At 38.7% G+C, this 20144-nt stretch overlaps 1 protein-coding gene across 2 annotated transcripts in view; it reads left to right on the forward strand.

Moving 5' to 3' along the window:
- LOC124605469 (thymidine kinase 2, mitochondrial-like) overlaps window positions 1–20144 on the forward strand; it is a 125741-nt gene that overhangs the window by 42017 nt on the left and 63580 nt on the right. For both annotated transcript variants that reach the window (XM_047137171.1, XM_047137172.1), the window contains exon 2: window positions 15037–15199. In XM_047137171.1, the coding sequence (XP_046993127.1) occupies window positions 15037–15199 (163 nt within the window). The remainder of the gene's footprint in view (window positions 1–15036; window positions 15200–20144) is intronic.

Below are 20144 nucleotides of genomic sequence, written 5' to 3' on the forward strand. Positions count from 1 at the left end.
AATTTTTCCACTAAACTCATGCACTCATTAATTAATTGTATTCCACAAATTCTATCATAGAAGAACCCTCATGGATGTGGAACAAATTAAGAGTTATGTTATTAGAGAGGAGTGCAAGTTACAAACTAATTCTACATTTTATATTCACAGTAAACTATAATTACTGTGCTCTATCACACTGTAGGGGTACATGCTGGACCTATTAATGGAACAATTTTTGTCTCCTTTGCCTTCTAAAGAATTCAGTATTGTATTATGTCATTAATAATACTGACCATGATAAGCCGTCACACTATTCAAACTGTGTTGTTCATCTACTTTCTTGGTAGCAAGGTGGACTCAACACTTTTTTTTTCAAACAGTGGAAAATTTGCTAATACAGTCTTCTTCGATACTTTAAGAAGTTGACTTAAGCTGGTAGAGTGCTTAACTTCGTAAATTAATATCAACAGGAAAACTCTATCATTTACTGTATTACTTTTATTTCCACAGCAGTAGTTGAGCTAAAAGAGGTTAAATATACATCAATAACAAGTGAAACATTTCAAGTCTTGAATATAAATATTTGTGAATATAGAATGAGTGCTACTTGTATATTGCTAATGGTGGAAAAAAAATGTAAACATAGCCTTAACAATAGCTTAAAACAAGTCTCCAAGGAAAGTATTTATTCATAAAAGGTCTTGCAGGGTTACGGTCAAATAGTTTTAAGTCCTCATATTTACTTCCAAGTACCGTTACTACTTTATGATGTTTGTTGCTAGATATTAAAATAGCTTTTGGTTGAATTTTGGTGTACACAACCACTAACAACCCTAAGTAGCTGCTTAATGGTCCATGTTGATCATCTGAAGATTCAATCTTAATTTCATCAGCAGGACTTGGTCCTCCCAGTATTGGTGGTTCTGCCATTGCCTTGATGGTGCAGTAAAAGTTTACAAAAGCTCTGCACACCCACTTGTCTCAGGGCCTTGAAACACAAGACATTTGGACAGTGATGAGAGAGTTAGGTCTGCTCAGAATTGGATGGGACAGTGACATGGTACACTTACCCCACAAAAACATGGTGTTCGTACCAACAGAACCTTGCACTTTACCCTAGGCAATCTGGTTGATATTCCTTGCCACTTCTGTCTGCTTCCCAGATAACTGTCATCCCCAGATAGAAATCTGGCATACACTCTGTCCATTAGGTCAGGCTTCTGTACATACGAGGTGTGTTCAAAAAGTAAGGTGACTTTATATTTTTATGAAAAAATATTTATTTATTCATCAATATTCATGTTATCTCCTTCAAAGTAATCCTCCTCGGATACACTACACTTGTGCCAATGCTTCTTCCAACTATCAAAGCACTTCGCACAAGCACTTTTCGGTACAGCCTTGAGTGCTTCCAGCGATGCAGTTTTTATTTCCTCAATTGTTGAAAATCTTTGTCCTTTCATAGGCCTCTTCAGTTTCAGGAACAGAAAAAAGTCGCAGGGGGCCAAAACCAGTGAATATTGTGACCGAGGTATGATCGTCATGTTGTTTTTGTCCAAACAATCTCTCACAAGCAATGATGAATGAGCAGGTGCATTGTTGTGATGCAAAAGCCATGAATTGTTTTTCCACAATTCCTGATGTTTTTTGCGTATTGCTTCTCGCAAATGGCACGTAATGTCAAGGTAATACTCCTTATTGACTGTATGACCTTGAGGCAAAAATTCATGATGCACTAGCCACAGTAATTGAAAAAAAAAAAAAAAAACAGTGAACAAAATTTCGATATTGATCAAACTTGGCGTACTTTATTCGGTCTTGGATCTCCGGGATGTGTCCATTAGGAAGATTGGACTTTGGTTTCAACGTCATAACCGAAAACCCATATTTGTCACCTGTTGTGACCCTTTTGAGCAAATCAGGATCATCATTGATGTCATTCAAGAGCTCCTGAGTGATGCTCATACAGCGGTTCTTATGATCAAAATTGAGGAGTTATAGAACAAACTTCGCTGATACATATCTCATGCCCAAAACATGCAAAAAAAAAAATTGGATAACATGAGCTGAGCAATATGCCAACATCCTCAGCAACTTCTCTTATGGTAATTCGACAATTTTCCAAAACAGTTTTTTTCACAGCTTTGATGCTATCATCTGTTCTTGATGTGCTGGGGCATCCAGAGTGAGGTTCATCATTGACATCTTCATGGCCACCTTGGAAGAGCTTGTACCACTTGTAACATTTTTTTAAGTTCGAGCACACTCACCTAATGCCACTGACAACATTTCAAGTTTTTTAGTGCTCTTGATTCAATTTTTCACACAATATTTGACGCAAATTCTTTGCTCCATTTTTTGTAATAATTGAAAATTGCCAAGCACACTAAAAAAGTCTAACCTTTCTGTATGTCAAAAACAAATGAAGTATGCTGTACACTTGAAACTGTGAACATATGTTTGGGACATGTGTAGCAGCATAATCAAAAAAAGATCAATAATTGAATGTACGTTGCCAGTGCAATTTGAAAAGTCACTTTACTTTTTGAACAGCTTTCATATGTGGACACACATCTGAACACTTCACATCTTAATGAGGAACAACTGTGAACTTTTCTTGCCTTCACCTAATAATGAATCCACATTTCTGCCTTTCATGATTTATTTGGTTGTGGCGTGAATTAGCATGGAAATGTGTGGTCTCCTGAATGTGAACACTCTGCAATAGTTCTAGCAGCAGACATGATTCATGAGGAAGATTTCCTGCCTGTCTGATGCAGCAGTTGGGACGTAATCAATCACTTTCTGACCACTGATAAGCTTGGAGCACCTGTAAAATCAGCAATGATTTTGTCAATAATTAGAATAAATGCAAATTAACTGTACTATGTATCAATGTTGTTCTCAGCGTAGTCTTACGGACATATCAGGATCAGCAGAAGATCATAGTGATGATCACATCACATAATACTTAAAAACAGCCAAAGGAGATTGTCCAAAGAGGGGGGGAAATGTATTATGTAAATAATCATTTAGTCTATATCATTAAATAGTAATTACCTAAAGTCAAGTTCTATGGTATTTTAATTATATTACCCTAATGGGCTCTTGCCAGTGTGGCTAGAAAAAAAAGGGAAAATTCCTCTCATTGAGTAGCTGCTATGTGGATTTACTTGATTTCAGCAGAGAACGGAAATGTAGGAAATAAAGTCTTGCCTGGAGTGCACTCACTTACACATGTAATTCAAGGCAAGGGGTTTCAAATCCCAGTCCTGATATCCCAGTTTCCTGTGGTTTTCATAAATCATATCTAGAGTGTTAAGGGTCCACAAATGGACTACAGCTGATGTTATGCTCTGTTTTTCCCTTTCTGATTATGATGACATTAAGAAGAAGTTAAATTCTAATTTATTTTCCATGTTTTCAAACTGAAACTAATGCTCCTATGTTTATGTGCAACTTTCTACACTAGACTCATGGAAGTGCCATATGTTGCCAGCCGCAGGATTATGATAACCCTTACTCAGTGCCAATAGGTGTCTAGGAAAAAAGATCTGTGTTTATAATTTTTGGATCAAATCTAGTTAGCATGTATATTCTACATGAAAATAGCATGTGACGCGTTTAGTTAGTCTCTCCTGATTTCATCATCCTTGGTTCATAACAGCACAAGCAATGAACAATGTTATGCTTTGCACAAGACATAAATTTATGTTGTAGAGTAACAACATGAAAGCTCCTGCCTGTCCATTCTGGTTTAGATTTCCTGTGGTTTCCCTAAACTATATTTAGAGTAATGGTTCTTTCAATGAGCTAAGCAAAGTTGTATCGTGATTGAGACACCTGACTCAGGAGCAGAATTCAAATCCTTTTCCAGCCAACCTGATATACATAGATCACATTTTTCCTATATCACTTCATGTGACTGGTGTGAGAGATTATATTATAAACACTAACATTTTAATTTGAGTGGACATGTAATTACATTGTGAAGAATGAGGTTCTGAATAGCTTGGACGGACGTTGCAAGTGACACTAACGGTCGGGGGACTTACAGAGTGTGGGTTTCAGTGTGTTACTGAATACTGGCAAGGGATGCTGAATATAGAGCACTTAAGAGCGCCCATTTTAAGCTGCAAACCTGCAGCCCAGCTTAGAAAACTAGTGGTACTTCCCTCAAAAATGCTGCAGGGCAGGACGTGTTTGTGTGTAAATGGGACTGCAGTTTACCAAGATTCGAAAAGTTGAAAGAGGTACTGTTGTTCCCAACATGCTGTGATACACCATTTAGAGTAATCAAGGTGGTTAATGGCTGAAGCAAGTACTCTGATAGCTAAGCTGGCTGACCCACAGGGCTTAACCAGCAGGTATCGATGTGTCTTTACATGGAACTCTTGTCACGAGTGAAAGAGGTAGAAATTTCACCAAATCATACTTCAGACATACAAGCACACAACACAGCTGCAAAAATAGATCACATTATTCCTAATCTTTAGCATCCTTACTTAATATATTGAAAATATGAAGATTATTTATGTTTTGGATTAGCAATAAAATATTAATGTTAGCTCAATATATTATGAGCAGATATTCATTTCAAATATATAGTGTTTGATGTCATTCTAGTAAGCATACAAGCATGATGTACTAAGGAACTGTCTTTATTAATGTTGGCTGATTGGCCCAAAAGTTTTATTAAATTGTAATATAATGCACATCACTAGAACAGAGTGGCTTTGTAGAGAAAAGATGATAGTAGCAATAGGAAGCAAGCTAAAAGGAGTAGTTGAAATAAATGATAGAAAGCTAGTCTACATCTACATCTACATGGCTACTCAGCGAACCACACTTAAGTGCCTGGCAGTGGGTTCATCGAACCACCTTCACAATAATTCTCTATTATTCCAATCTCGAACAGTGTGCAGAAAAAATGAACACCTATATCTTTCTGTGATTTCCCTTATTTCATTATGATGATTGTTTCTCCCTATATAGGTCAGCATCAACAAAATATTTTCGCATTTGGAGGAGAAAGCTAGTGACTGAAATTTCGTAAGAAGATTCCACCGCAACGAAAAATACCTTTGTTTTAATGGTGTCCACCTCAAATCCAGTATCATTTCAGTGACGCTCGCTCCCCTATTTCACCATAATACAAAATGTGCTGCTCTTCTTTGAACTTTATCTCGATGTACTCCATTATCTTACCTGATACAGATCCCAGATTGCACAGCAGTACTCCAAAAGATGACAAATAAGCATTGTGCAGGCAGTCTCTTTAGTTGATCTGTTATGTTTTCTAAGTCTTCTGCCAATAAAATGCAGCCTTTGGTTTGCCTTCCCCAAGCATTTTCTATGTGCTCTTTCCAATTTAAATTGTTTGTAATTGTAATTCCCAGGTATTTAGTTGAATTTACGGCCTTTAGATTTGACCAATTTATCGTGTAACCAAAGTTTAATGGATTCTTGGGTGTTGAGACATAAAGGGACTGTGTTTCTAGACTCAAACGGGTGAGTAACTCTGTCTCGAGGATGCAGATTTGTAAAGTTTATGTATTTTAATTTCTGGGCAGCATAATGCAATGTTGGGATTGATGTTTTTGCAAGTTCAGTCCACAATGTGACTTAGAACTTTTTTGTGAGTGAGATCATACACCAACTTCAAAGTTTTCATAGGGGTGTGTGTTGACGTGTGTTATGGAATTAACAGTTTGTTAAATTATTCGTGAATAGTGAATGAACCTTTGAGTCTGGTTTTTGTGAATTTGGCTGTCTGCTAGAGTCGCTGAGACAACTAGTGCCACTGCAACTGAGTCATTTTTAATGAATAAACTATCGAATTACAAAGGCATTCTCTGTGTCATCTAACTCATCTGATATAATCAACTCCAGCTACATTCTTTGAATTATGGTAGTTAACTAGTCTGCAAAGAACTTATAAGCTCAGAATTTTTTTCAATTGGAACTGTTTTCCAGCAGTGTCTTTGTAAGACAACACTGATAGTCCAAAATCAATGTAGGTAAATACAATGTGCATTTATCTTCCTCCCCCAAGATATGTTTGTCATCTCAGTATGGTAGCTAGCAGGTGGAATAGTATTTTACAATGGCGTAACTGAATTCCTATCCTGTGTCATCCAGCTGAGCAAATGATCTAACTATAAGCACAGTAGTTTAATGGTGTTCTAAATTCTAACCTTCCTCTCTTCCTTTGTCATCTCAATCAAGCTGCAGTCGATTTCGTGTCCCAGCGTTGTGTAATGTTGTTATTTCTCTTTTAATGATATTGATGTTGATGAGGTGTAAAACTTGGGATGCTCTTCCGCTGTCTTTAAAATCCTCTGTTGTCTGTAAGTTAATCAGAAATACAGGTTAAACAGCTCAAGTGATTAAAGACATAATGAAAAATGGTGCTCCCAAAGTCGTAGCTCGAATGTCGAACATTTGTCATTATGTGATGCAATATGATGTCAGACCTGTTTCTAATATAACATAGTTAGTATAAAAAAGTTAACTTTTCTTTGTTTTAGTCACTGATGGGTCTAAGCAGGAGCTCCTATTTCACTATTCCATTGTTCTTTCATCTTTGTCTAATTAAGCTCTGGATTTTACCTTCCCAGAAAAATGTGAGAGTCATATTTTGAACATGATGTGCCCCTCAAGGCAATAATGTGGCTGAGAAGTGATCATACCAAGAAATTCTTCACCTGTTCCAGTTCTGTAGTACAATTCAATTCATCCACTAACTTTATGTAGCTAATAAGGTAGTTGAAGGTATCTGTATTATCCTAACATTCATATAAAAGGAGCAGAAGGAAGTATTTGCTTGCTAGCTACTTGGACAATGGGGCATCAAGTCATAAGTTAGGTTGGTGCTGCAGCTGAGGAATGTATCTCATTGTTCAACTGTGGCTCAAGTTTAAAATAATGATTGATGAAGCACTGGATGGGTATACCAGTGTGTCCCAAAAATGTGATGAACTTCTGGATGAAGGTAGAGCACAACATAAGGATTAAGAATTGCATAGCAACCCTTGGCTATAAACATTGTTGTGTGCCTCAAGATGGCGCTGTACACCAGAGCACAGGAGAGGAACACTGCTATGTGGTGCTGTACACGACAGTACTGGAGTGGGGCATGAGGATTTCCTCATTCGAGCATAAGGGAGCATGGAATGGTATACGAATGGTGAGCCTGCAGACGTGTGCTAATGTATGGAATAGCTGCATGCAATGGATGAGCCACTGGATGCATTTATTGAGAACACTTCCCAGTCACACATCAAACACACCACTGTTTGTTTGCACATCTGCATTGAAATTTGTACAAGCATGGGTGATTAAGAAGTGGCAGGGCTAATGAGAGCAGCCCATGATCAGTGCATTCAGTTGTTATTGGAGAAGTGCGTTATATTCATGGGGAGTAATCCAAGCACAGCATATAAGTCATTGTCTTGATCTTAAGAATGTCTCATATCAGTGTCTAGCACGTTTTAAACGCTGAGTCCTTCCACTACTTTCATCTCCAAATGGTGCAGCTATTGCATCCCGATGATCGTCCTGCTTGTGTGCATTTTGCTCAGTTGTTTCTGCAACACAGTGGGCGAGATGTGCATTTCCCTGCTTCTGTGTTGTTCACTGACAAGGCCACATCACATTCAGTAGGATGGCGTTTTCAATCACCTCAGTGAGCATTTGGGGCAGCAGAAAACCTCCATGGTGTGTGGCATCAAGTGGTACAATGTCAATTGACAGTTAATATGTGGGTAGAGAGAATATGAAGCACAGCTTGTGGTTCCAACATGATGGGGACCTGCTCATTCTGAACTGGTTATTCATAGGCATTTCTACAGGTCATTCCGACATTGATTGATTGCATGTGGTGGACCAGTTCCCTGGCTCTCACACTCACCAAATTAATTGAGCCCTGATTCCTTTCTGTGAGGAGCCATATATCATGATCTTGTGGAGCCTGAAATGGATCTCACTGCAAGAATCATCTGTGTAACTGCTGCAATCAAAGAAACGCTCAGTGTGTTTGAGCATGTCTGGCAGCCAATGCTCTATCCCTGTCATGCATGCATGGCTTCCAGTGGTGCAAAATTTGAGCACCTGTTGTAACATGAGAGCAGTATTCATGATGTACACCATGTGTAGTCCTTATGTCCAATAAATCTTTCAAATGAATCACTCTCTTGTTTCCTTTCCGATCTTCAATCTCTTCCACCACTTGCCCCTAATGTTTTTGGCCATAATTGCTTTGCAATTCTCAATCCTTATGACATGCTCCGTCTCCCCCAAAGAGTTTGTTACAACTTTTCTGTGACACCCTGTATACCTAGTAGAAGAGTTTATCGGAGGGATCTCACGCAAAACCCAGAGGAATTCTCATCATTGGTCATACATAAGCGGAACCAAAGTTTATGAATAGACACTTGTGGATGACACAAGAAACAAAATTTACAAACCAAAAGCAGAAATGTAGAATCTCATTTTGGATTACAGAAGTAAGTTCCAAGTTTTAATTCAGGCACCACTCAAAAGATAAGTGATACAGACATTATTGCTGGTGGCACTGAGAAACAGCTTAAATTGTTAAATTGAATAAGTCTCCAGGGTCTGATCAGATTCTTGTCAGACTCTATACAGAATTTTCATCTGAGTTAGCTCATATTTTAACCATAATATACCATAGATCAATTGGACAAAAAGAACTGCTCCTCTGATTTTAAGAAGGGAAACCACAGCCGCTTACTAGAAGGATAGCAGAAGTGATTCACAAAACTATTATTCACTTCTCTTACTGCACTTTCTGAACTCCATGAATATAAAACAATGGCAAATCCAGGATGGACTGTAACAATATAATGAAAAGGATAGCTGCTACTCACCATACAGTGGAGATGTTGAGTTGCAGATAGGCACAAAAAAAAAAAAAAAGTCAGGAAGTTAACTTTCGGCCAACAAGACCTTTATCAAAAATAGACAAAACACACACACACACACACACACACACACACACACAAATGCAGCTCCAACACATATATGATCATAGTTTGACACCTGGAGCCATACTGTGAGCAGCTGTGCATTATGGGAGAGACAGCTGGGTGGGGGTAAGGAGGAGGCTGGGGTGGGGAGGGGAAGGGTTAGTAGGTTAGGGGTGGGGGATGTTAAAGTGCTGCTGGGAGCGTGCAGAGATGAGGTGGGGAGTAGGGCAACTTGGTGCTGTCAGAAAGTTAGACGGAGGGCGGGGCAGAGAAAGGGGGGGGGGGGGGGGGGGGGAGGGGAGGAGAGGTAGCGGAAAATGAGACAAATAAAAAGACAGAATGTGTTAGTGGAATAAAGGGCTGTGTAGTGCTGGAATGGGAACATTGAAGGGGGTAGATGGTTAAAGACAATGACTAACAAATATTGAGGCAAGGAGGGTTATGGGAATGAAGGGTGTATTGCAGGGAGAGTTCCCATCTGCACAATTCAGGATAGCTGGTGTTGGTGGGAAGGATCCAGATGGCATAGGCTCTGAAGCAGTCATTGAAATGAAGGGCATTGTGTTGGGCAGCGTGCTCAGCAACAGGGTGGTGAAGTTGTTTCTTGGCCACAGTTTATTGGTGGCTGTTCATGCGGACAGACAGCTTGTTGGTTGTCATGGCCACGTGGAATGCAGCACAATGGTTGCAGCTTAGCTTGTAGACCGCATGACTGGTTTCACAGGTAGTCCTGAGTTTGACGGGACAGGTGATATTTGTGACCAGACTGGAAGGATGGCTGGTGGTTGGAGGATGCATGGGACATATCTTGCACCTATATCTATTGCAGGGATATGAGGCAAGGGGTTTGGAGCAGGTGTGATGTAGGGATGGACGAGGATGTTGTGTAGGTTCAGTCGGCGGCAAAATACCACTGTGGGAGGGGTGCAAAGAATAGTGGGTAGGACATTTCTCACTTCAGGGCAAGGCGAGAGGTGGTCTGAACCCTGGCAGAGAATCTAATTCAGTTGCTCTAGTCCTGTGTGGTACTGAGTCACGAGCTGAATGCTCCTCTGTGACTGGACCAGTGGGAGTTTGGGAACTGTTGGGGGACTGGAAAGATAAGGCCTGGGAGATCTGTTTTTGTACACAGACAGGAGGGTAATTACAATCTGTAAGGCATCAGTTAGACCCTTGGTATATTTCAAGACGGACCACTCATCACTACAAATGTGAGGGGCACAGGTGGCTATGCTGTATGGGGGGGTCTTTTGGTATGGAGTAGGTGGCAGCTGTCGAAGTGGAGGTACTGCTAGTGGTGGGTAGGTTTGATATGGACAGAGGTACTGAGGTGGAGGTCAACATCAAGGAAGGTGGCTTGATAGATTAAGTAGGACCAGCTGAAGTGAATGGGGGAGAAGTGTTGAGGTTCTGGGAGAATGTGGATAGGGTGTCCTCACCCTCAATCCAGATCATGAAAATGTCATAAATGAATCTGAACCAAGTGACAATGAATCTGAACCAGGCGAGGGCTTTGGGATTCTGTGTGTTTAGGAAGGATTCCTCCAGATGGCACACAAATAGGTTAGCATAGGATGGTGCATGTGTGTGCCCGTAGCCATATCCTCCGATTTGTCTGTAGGTAATGCCTTCAAAGGAGAAGTGATTGTGGGTGAGAATATAGATGATCATGTCAACTAGGACGGAGGTGGTTGGTTTGGAATCCATTGGGTGTTGGGAAAGGTAGCATTCAAATAGCAGTAAGGCCATGAGCATTAGGGACGTTAAGTGTAAAGAGAGATGGCATCCGTAGCAATGAACAGAGCACTGTGTGGTAAAGGAACAAGAACTGTGGAGAGTCACTGGAGGAAATGGTTGCTATATTTTATATTGGAGGGTAGGTTGCAGGTAACAGGCTAAAGGTGTTGGTCTATGAGAGCAGAGATTCTCTCAGTGTTTCACTGAGAACAGTTCTGTGATAGCGTTGTTGTTATCAGAATCAACAGCAAACCAACACTGACAACCATAGTTCAGGTATACATACCAACGTCGCAAGCTGAAGGTGGAGAAAGAGTAGAAGAAAAGGTTACAGGAGGATATGGGCGAGGGACAAGGAATGAGAGAGTGGAAACGGCTAATTGAGTTTTGTAATAAATTTCAGCTCATAATAATGAATACTCTGCTCAAGAATCACGAGAGGAGGAGGTATACTTGGAAAATGCCAAGTGATATGGGAAGATTTCAATTAGATTACATCGTGGTCAGACAGAGATTCCAAAACTAGATACTGGTTTGTAAGGTGTATCCAGGAGCAGATATAGACTTCGATCACAATGTAGTAGCAATGAAGAGTGTGCTGAAATTTAAGAGATTATTCAGGAAGAATCAATATGCAAAGAAGTAGGATACGAAAGTAACAAGGAAAGATGAGATATGCTTGAAGTTCTCTAAGGGTATAGATGCAGCAATAAGGATTAGCTCAGTAGGCAGTACAGCTGAAGGGGAAAGGACACCTTTAAAAAGGGCAATCACAGAAGTTGGAAAGAAAAACGTGGGTACAAAGAAATTACTGTGAAGAAACCATGGTAACAAAAGAAATACTTCAGCTGATTAATGAAAGAAGGAAGTACAAAAATGTTCAGGGAAATTCAGGAATACAGAAATACAAGTCGCTGAGGAACAAAATAAATAGGAAGTGCAGGGAAGCTAAGATGAAATGACTGCATGAAAAATGTCAAGAAATTGAAAGAGGGATGATTGTCGGAAGGACTGACTGTGCGTATAGGAAGTTCAAAGCAATCTTTAGTGAAATTAAAAGCAAAGCTGGTAACATTAAGAGTGCAATGGGAATTTCACTGTTAAATGCAGAGGAGATAGCAGATAGGTAGAAAGAGTACATTGAAGACCTCTATGAGGGGGAAGATGTGATAGAAGAAGAAACAGGAGTCAATTTAGAAGTGATAGGGGATCCAGTATTAGAATCAGGATTTGAGAGAGCTTTGGAGGTCCTAAGATCAAAAAAGGCAGAAGCAATGGATAACATTCGATCAGAATTTCTAAAATCATTGGGGGGGGGGGGGGGGGGGGGGGGGGAGTGGCTACAAAGTGACTACTCATGTTGGTGTGTAGAATGTATGAGTTTGGTGACATACATCTGACTTTTGGAAAAATATCATTCACAAAATTCCAAAGACTGAAAGAGCCAACAAGTGTGAGAATTATTGCACAATCAACTTAACAGAGCATGCATTCAAGTTGTTGACAAAAATAATGTACAGAAGAATGGAAAAGAAAATTGAGGACGTGATAGATGACGATCAGTCTGGCTTTAGGAAAGAGAAAGGCACCAGAGAAGCAATTCTGACCTTGTGGTTGATAATGGAAACCAGATTAAAGAAAAATCAAGATACATTCATAGGATTTGTTGACTTGGAAAAAGTGTTCGACAATGTCAAATAATGCAAGATGCTAGAAATTCTGAGTAAAATAGGAATAAGCTACAGGAAGAGATGGGTAAAATACAAAATGTACAAGCCAAGAGCAAATAATAAGAAAGGATGACTAAGAACGAAGTGCTTTGATTAAAAAGGGTGTTAGACAGGAATATAGTCTTTCATCCCTACTATTCAATCTGTACATCAAAGAAGCAATGATGGAAATAAAAGAAAGGTTCAGGAGTGGAATTAAAGTTCAAGGTGAAAGGATATCAATGATATGATTTTCATTAATGGCATTGCTATACTGAGTGAAAGTCAAGAAGAATTACATCATGGGGCTAAATGGAATGAACAGTCTAATGAATACATAATATGGACTGAGAGTAAATCAAAGAAAGACAAAAATAATGAGAGGTAGCAGAAATGAGAACAGCAAGAAACTTAACATCAGGATTGATGATCATTAAGTAGATGAAGCTAAGGAATTGTGCTAACTAGGCAGAAAAATAATCCATGATGGACGGAGCAAGGAGGACATCAAAAGCAGACTAGCACTGGCAAAAAGGGCATTCCTGGGCAAAAGAAGTCTACTAGTATCAAACATAGGCCTTAATTTGAGGAAGAATTTCAGAGAATATACATTTGGACCACAGCATTGTATGGTACCGAAACAAGGACTGTGGGAAAACTGGAACAGAAAAGAATCAAAGCATTTGAGATGTGGTGCTACCGACGACTGTTGAAAATTAAGTGGACTGACAAGGTTAGGAATGAGGAGGTTCTGCGCAGAATTGGAGAGGAAAGGAATATGTAGAAAACACTGACAAGGACAGAACAAGATGATAGGACACCTGTTAAGACATCAGGGAATGACTTCCATGCTGCTAGATGGAGCTGTAGAGGGCACGAATTGTAGAGGAAGACAGAGATTGGAATATGTCCAGCAGGTAATTGAGGACATAGTTTGCAAGTGCTACTCTGAGATGGAGGTTGGCACAGGAGACGAATTTGTGAAGGCCCACATCAAACAAGTCGGATGACTAATAACTCAAAAGCCAGCCAACAAAATTTGGAGAACTACTATCAAGTGAGAAATCTAGGAATAAATCTCAATCCCCTAGGTAATGCTCCTGCAGGGACCACAAAAGCAAGATTAGACTAATTACATTGCATGTTTAAGCAGTCATTCTTGCATCACTCCTTGTGTAAATGGTACAGAATTTAAGAGAGGGCAGTTTTGAATCAGTGGGTACTTCAAGGTGATGGATATAAAGAACAGTAAGATCTGATCTTCAAAAACAATCTATATGCCCATCGTATATCTCTTATGGTCACTGATACAAATGAAATAATGCTTACTTGGAATCAGCTGGGACATTGATGTATGGCAAGAAGCTTCCTCTTATGAGAAAAGTATCAATTAGTATTAATGCCAATGAAAAATTGATGTCAGTTTTCTCACTTTTTAGTGTGTGTTTTATTTACAATGAAAACTGCAACCATATTATTTATTCTTAGCAGATACTGCCATAAATTTATGCACTGCAGTTTTTTGAGATGAATGTATTGTTTAAGAGATTATTAGGTTAAAGATTCTAATGCATTACCACAGTTACTATTTCATCCAATGTTACGTTATTTGGTCTTCAGCTATATATTTCTGTATGTGTTGAGTCCTAGAAAAAAAAATTCATGTGAAATGAGAAGAGTTAACCAGAACAAAGAACTGTGTGCTTTATTCAGACTGACTGTTGCCTTTCCATATGCCACTTCTTTCTCAGGGCCTATACACAATAATTTTTCATGCAAAAATTAATCATAAAGATTTGATCCACCCACATGCAATCACTTAGCAAGGTTTCAAAAATTAGGAATACTGCCTGTCTCCTGAATATCCATTTTAGAGTCAATTTAATTAGTTAGGAAGAATTTTCATCTCTCTTAAATAAATAATGTTACACCTTTACTACTGGAAACATTCATCTGACACATAAATACCATCACAGTGTGCATCACAGACACAGCATACTTAATAATAAATTGCTTTACTCAATAAAATGATAACTACTCCAGGAAGAAAGTCGTTAGTATGCTTCTCCAACATTGTTTTTATTCAGCTGCTGAATTTATGGAGACCAATTGATGTCAAATGTAACCTTCAGTTTGCTTACACATTATAATCTTTAATGCAGTGGTGCTTGATGTACAATTCATTCTTATGAAGAAATGTGTGTGAAAAAAAATGCTGTAAAATGAACATATATTTGTTTTTGATTATTGAATAATATGTACCCCTTATTATGAACATGATTTTGTGGATAAATAAATAAAATAATGTTTATTTTGTAGTGTTTTAAGTTGGTTCACTCTTCTTTTTATTGTTGTTTTAGGATGTGTTATAGCACTAAACCAATATTTAATGTTTTACATAGTGGGTGGTTTTGCTAAAGATTAATCATAGAAAAAAATATAAAAAATAAAAACAAATTATGTTGTTTGTAAGAAACATGTTAAGAATATTGTCATACTTAATAACTATTATTTCTTTTAATTTTTTAGTTGGGGCACTGACAACCTTGTGCTATTTGAAATTAAAATTGGCTTTATGTGGAATGATATTGTTGAAATTAGTACTTGTTATGTTACAGAATATTTTCCCTAGTGAGATTTCCTAAGCAGAAGATGGAAATAGAAAAAGAAAATTGGAATTTGAAGAAACCATTTAAAGTGGCTGTTGAGGGAAACATAGGCTCTGGAAAATCCAAACTACTGGAGTATTTCTCGAGATTTCCTGCTGTTGAAACTTATAATGTAAGTCCCATGTTTCAAAAAAATTGTAGTTATCACTAATTTCTATTGGAATAAAATTTAAGCACACTTTCTTTGAATACTGTAAATATTACTCTTGTAGTGTTAATACTTTGACTGGTGCCCACAGAATCTATATACACCTTTAAAATCCACCAGACTTTACTCTTTGTTCGGAAAACAGAGCCCAAGTAACTGACTACAGAGAGGAAGAAAATCAGATGATGGAACAAGAATGTCAAGTAGGTTGCTAATGAGCAATTGTGAAACCAGGAGAAAATTTTCTGTCGTTGTTTGAACATTGAAACATTCCATGTTAAGTTCACCTCCTTTGTGCTATTTCCTCCATTTTGCTATTTTGGCTAACTGAATGTATAGGATTGACTTCTGATCAAGGTATTTATCATTGCCTCTATTATTTTTTTGCGTACATTCTCATTCGAAAAGATATACTTAGAAAAAACACAGTTCTGAAAGTTTTCTGTGGGCACAACACCCCAGATAACAATTTTACAAACAAAAAACAACTCAACTGTTTCTCACTTTTTCCTTGCCATATTAATGTGTAATCAATAATGGATTGAAAGTACATTAAAAGGCTAACCACAAAATTGACACAATAATGATTTTCCAACATTTTTTCTCTTTAGCTTTTATATGAAAGTTCCTGCTATGAAGAGTTCCTGCTGTAACCTGTTAACACTAGCTATCAGAGTGCCTTTTGGCCAGCTGCAGTAACTGCAACCATTGTGTTGCTTTGCAGAGGTGAAACATTCTTTTTTTAGATATTATTTTTTCCAGCACATTTTGGAAATTTACTTGTGCCATTACAATCTCTCAAACAACAACAATCACAGTCCTTTCAGACTTAATATAAAAACTAAAACTAAACTCCACCCGAAGAGGCCATGAAGGCCCAGCAGTACTGAATGGCTGCTGGGTCATCCTCAGCCCATAGGCATCACTGGATGCGGATATGGAGGGACATGTGGTCAGCACACCAATCTCCCAGTTGTATGTTAGTTTACGAGACCAGAGCCACTACTTCTCAACCAAGTAGCTCCTCAGTTTGCCTCACAAGGGCTGAGTGTACCCTGCTTGCCAACAGCACTTGGCAGACCAGATGGTCACCCATCCAAGTGCCAGCCCAGCCTGACCACACTTAATTTCCATGATCTGCCGGAAACCAGGGTTACCACTGTGGCAAGGCCATTTGTTCAAACTTAATATGCCAACTCATATTCCTTCCAATCATCCTACACATTCATATCTTTTAAATACATGCTCAGTAATAAGGACAATAAGCCTTTAAAGGAAGATGGTTATTATTTTTTTTATTTTTTTATTGCTGACATTTATTATTATGCACAATCTTAAATACCTGAAAACAAACTGTACTTAAAACTTTGTAATGTTGCTATCAGATAACTTACAGTTATGATGCAGTTATCTAAAGAGATTGCATGTACAGTAGCTAATAAGAACATTTTGTGGTGTAAAGCTCCTCATATATAGCTTAAACCTGATCTGTGGATACTCAGACCTCGTCTTACATAGTCTACAGTATGGCCAAGAGACGAAGCTTCACCTACCTGTCAAAGACTGTGTAAGACAGCGTTACAAAAACAACTTGTACATTCTAACCAGCCATAAATTAATGAGCATCTTCATACAGTGTGTTCTGTTACTTTATACATTATTACCACATACATGCCTTCTACATCTTCAGGCCTTTATCTAATGTGTTAGTGTGGATTCCTAGTAATAAGTACTAAATGTTATGAAACATAATTAATATAACCACTGTGAACAAAACAGCAGTCACATCCAAAATTCAGAATAAACACGCATTTCCCATTAGAAACTAAGGACACGTACAGTAATATCACAGCAGGTAGTCACTTTTGTGAACTGCTCATATAGCTGAACACATAGCAGGCTAGTTTTTCAGATAGGGAAGCAAACTAGATCTAGAAAGTATTTGTACACTTCATTAATGGTTACTCTTCTGGTGCAAAAGCCAACATGAGCATGTTTTTAGGCAGTCTCTTACATTTGTGCAGGACGCAGAACGACTGAAAAGACAGACCACATCATGTTTCGCACTTCAGGGTTCATCTGTTGTAGTTGTACCATCACCTTACGATCTGTCAACATTTTGACGTTGAATGGAGATCGGAGTTCTTGATGTTTTTGCACAGTACTGTTTCAGTTCTGACCCATAATTCATGTCAGTATACGGGTCAGTACACAGGTCATAAAGGAAAGAGCACTGTTGCTAATTCTAGGTACGGCCATATACATAACACACAACTCAACTGGCATGGCACATAGGTATATGAATAGTGATCAAAAAGTAATGGGAATTTTTGTTTTTCTTAAAGAATCTTTATTTATTCATCATTGACAACTTGGTCCCCTTCAATGGAATCCCCCTCAGATATAACACGCTTGTGCCAGTGCTTTTTCTAATCCTGGAAGCACTTCTGGCACTCACTTTTCATTATGGTGTTCAGTCTTTCAGAGATTCTGTGTTTATCTCATCAGTGGTGGAAAAACAATGTTCTTTCATGATTCTCTTCTGCCACAGGAATAAACAGAAGTCACAGAGGACTGTCTCTGTGAATATTGTGGCTGAGGCAACATAATGGTTTTGTTTTTGCCAAAAATCATGAACAAGCATTGAGGTGTGAGTGGGAGCACTATCGTGATGCAATTTTCACCAGTGGTTTTGCCAGAATTGTGGTTGTTTTCTTCAGATTGCTTCACCCAAATGTGACATAAGTTCCAGGTAGCATTCCTGATTGACTGTTTGACCATAAGGCAGGAACTCATGATGCATTATCCCATTGTAGTCAAAGAAAATAGTGAGAAGGATGGTCACATATGAGTGAACTTTGTGAAATTTTTTTTGGTCTTGGCGCTTCAGGCAGTTTCTATTGGGATGACTGGGCCTTGGTTTCAACATCATACCCATATACCCATGTTTCATCACCTGTAATGACCTTCTTTCAAAGTTCTGGGTCGTTGACAGCTTCACCCAGCAATTCCTGGGTGATGACCATGCAAAATTGTTTTTGGTCAAAATTCAGCAATTTTTGAACAAACTTTGCTGCTGATGTTTCATGCCACACAAAAAAAAATGCTTGGCATGAGCCAATGGACATGCCAACATCATTGGCAATCTTACTGATGGTAATTCAGCACTTTCGAAGAACCAGTTTCTTTACTATTTCTTCATTGCCATCAATAAGTGAGGTGCTAGGGGGACAAGGGTGGTTATCATCTTCAACTTCTTCTCAACCCTCTTTGAAAAATTTACAGCACTTGTAAACTATTGTCTTACTCATAGTAGATTTGCCAAAAGCCACAGTCAACGTTTCAGATTCAGTGCCGCACTTTATTCCATTTTTCAAGTAAAATTTAATGCAAATTCTTGATCAATCTTTTTCAAAAGTAAAAATTTATCAAGCACTGGAAAACACTTTCAATCTTTTCGACTGTCAATTAAACTAAATACCCAAAACAGCTGAAAATACAAACAAAAGCCAGGATTTTACGCACCAACTAAGATTTAAAAAATGAAAATTGGATGTATAACGCCCACAAAATTAAAAAAATCCCATTATTTTTATCTTACCTTGTATTGCAGTAAGAAATAAAAACAATATGATTTTGTAGAAAATATGAAATTGTGAGCAAGAAATGGATAATGTTTGTAGTACTGATCTTCTCACATAGGACCTGGGAGTAACTGGGCCTACAATTAGTGAGGCAGCTGTTAACTAGACTCACAGGCAAGTTGAATACCTCCTGCACAGCCTGTACCAGTTGAACCCTCCAGTCACATGCAATAGAACTACCACTGTATGTCCCATCTCCAACAAAAATTCAGCTACCATCCCAGGATGCAGTTCACAGGCAGGGTCTAGTAGATGTCATGTGAGAACTCAGAGAGCTACTGACTAGATACTTACGATGTCTCAGTTATACCACAGTCATAATATATACAATTTCAACTCCATCACAGAGATACATCTACCTCAAACTGCAGGTCTTAGTGCACAGCTACTCTGTCCACAGGTTTGACCAACCTGGTTGGCATAGTGGGAATATGGACATCCTTATTCTTCCAGGGTAGCAAACAAAGGGAGGGAAAACTGTTACAGCCATAATTCCCATATTCCACCCACCAAAGTGCCAAAAAGGTGCGCAGAACCGTCGGGCATTAAGAGCACATGAAGGGATGAATTTATAGCAGGCTACTTGTACTCTATATGTGGTAAGGGGGTTGAAATGTGGACAAAGGCAGCAGGCAGATACTGAGGCAGTTTGTTGAAAATTATCTCTTCCTGAGAGTAATAACTCTGAGGATCTAACTCGCAACTGTAGCCACACTTGAAACAGGCCAGATAGCCATGGTATCTCCTTGTCAAAGTAACAGCATACTACAGCTGCAAGCTGCCAATAGCTACCCATTTATCCTTGATTATGTCAGTGCCAAAGACATGAACATGAGGATGCCAAAAGAAACATAGATAAGTCATAGAGATAAGGCTTTTATAAGACATCATTTGAAGAAAATGTTACTCATGTGGAACAAAAGAGAAGTGATTCACCAGTCAGATATCTAACAAAGATCTTACAGACATGTGCTCATGCAAGCATTACAAGGCTAACCATCTGACTTGATGGTAGAGCTCTGCCACTATGCCCCCCCCCCTCCCCCACCCACACATCAACACCAGACATCTAGAGCTCGATAGTCACCAAGTGTCACTTACAGAGCGAGTGTCAATATTTTCATAATCCTAGCAACCATTAACTACTTAGGCAGCTGGAAAACTAGAGAAAACAAAAATTATTAGTATGAGAAACTTAAGCAGGTAGTGACAACATGAATGACATATGGAAAATACGGCCAGAGGGCTGCTCTGTGGATTGACAG

The sequence above is a fragment of the Schistocerca americana genome, chromosome 3, assembly GCF_021461395.2.
Source record: "Schistocerca americana isolate TAMUIC-IGC-003095 chromosome 3, iqSchAmer2.1, whole genome shotgun sequence".
NCBI classification, from domain to species: Eukaryota; Metazoa; Arthropoda; class Insecta; order Orthoptera; family Acrididae; genus Schistocerca; species Schistocerca americana.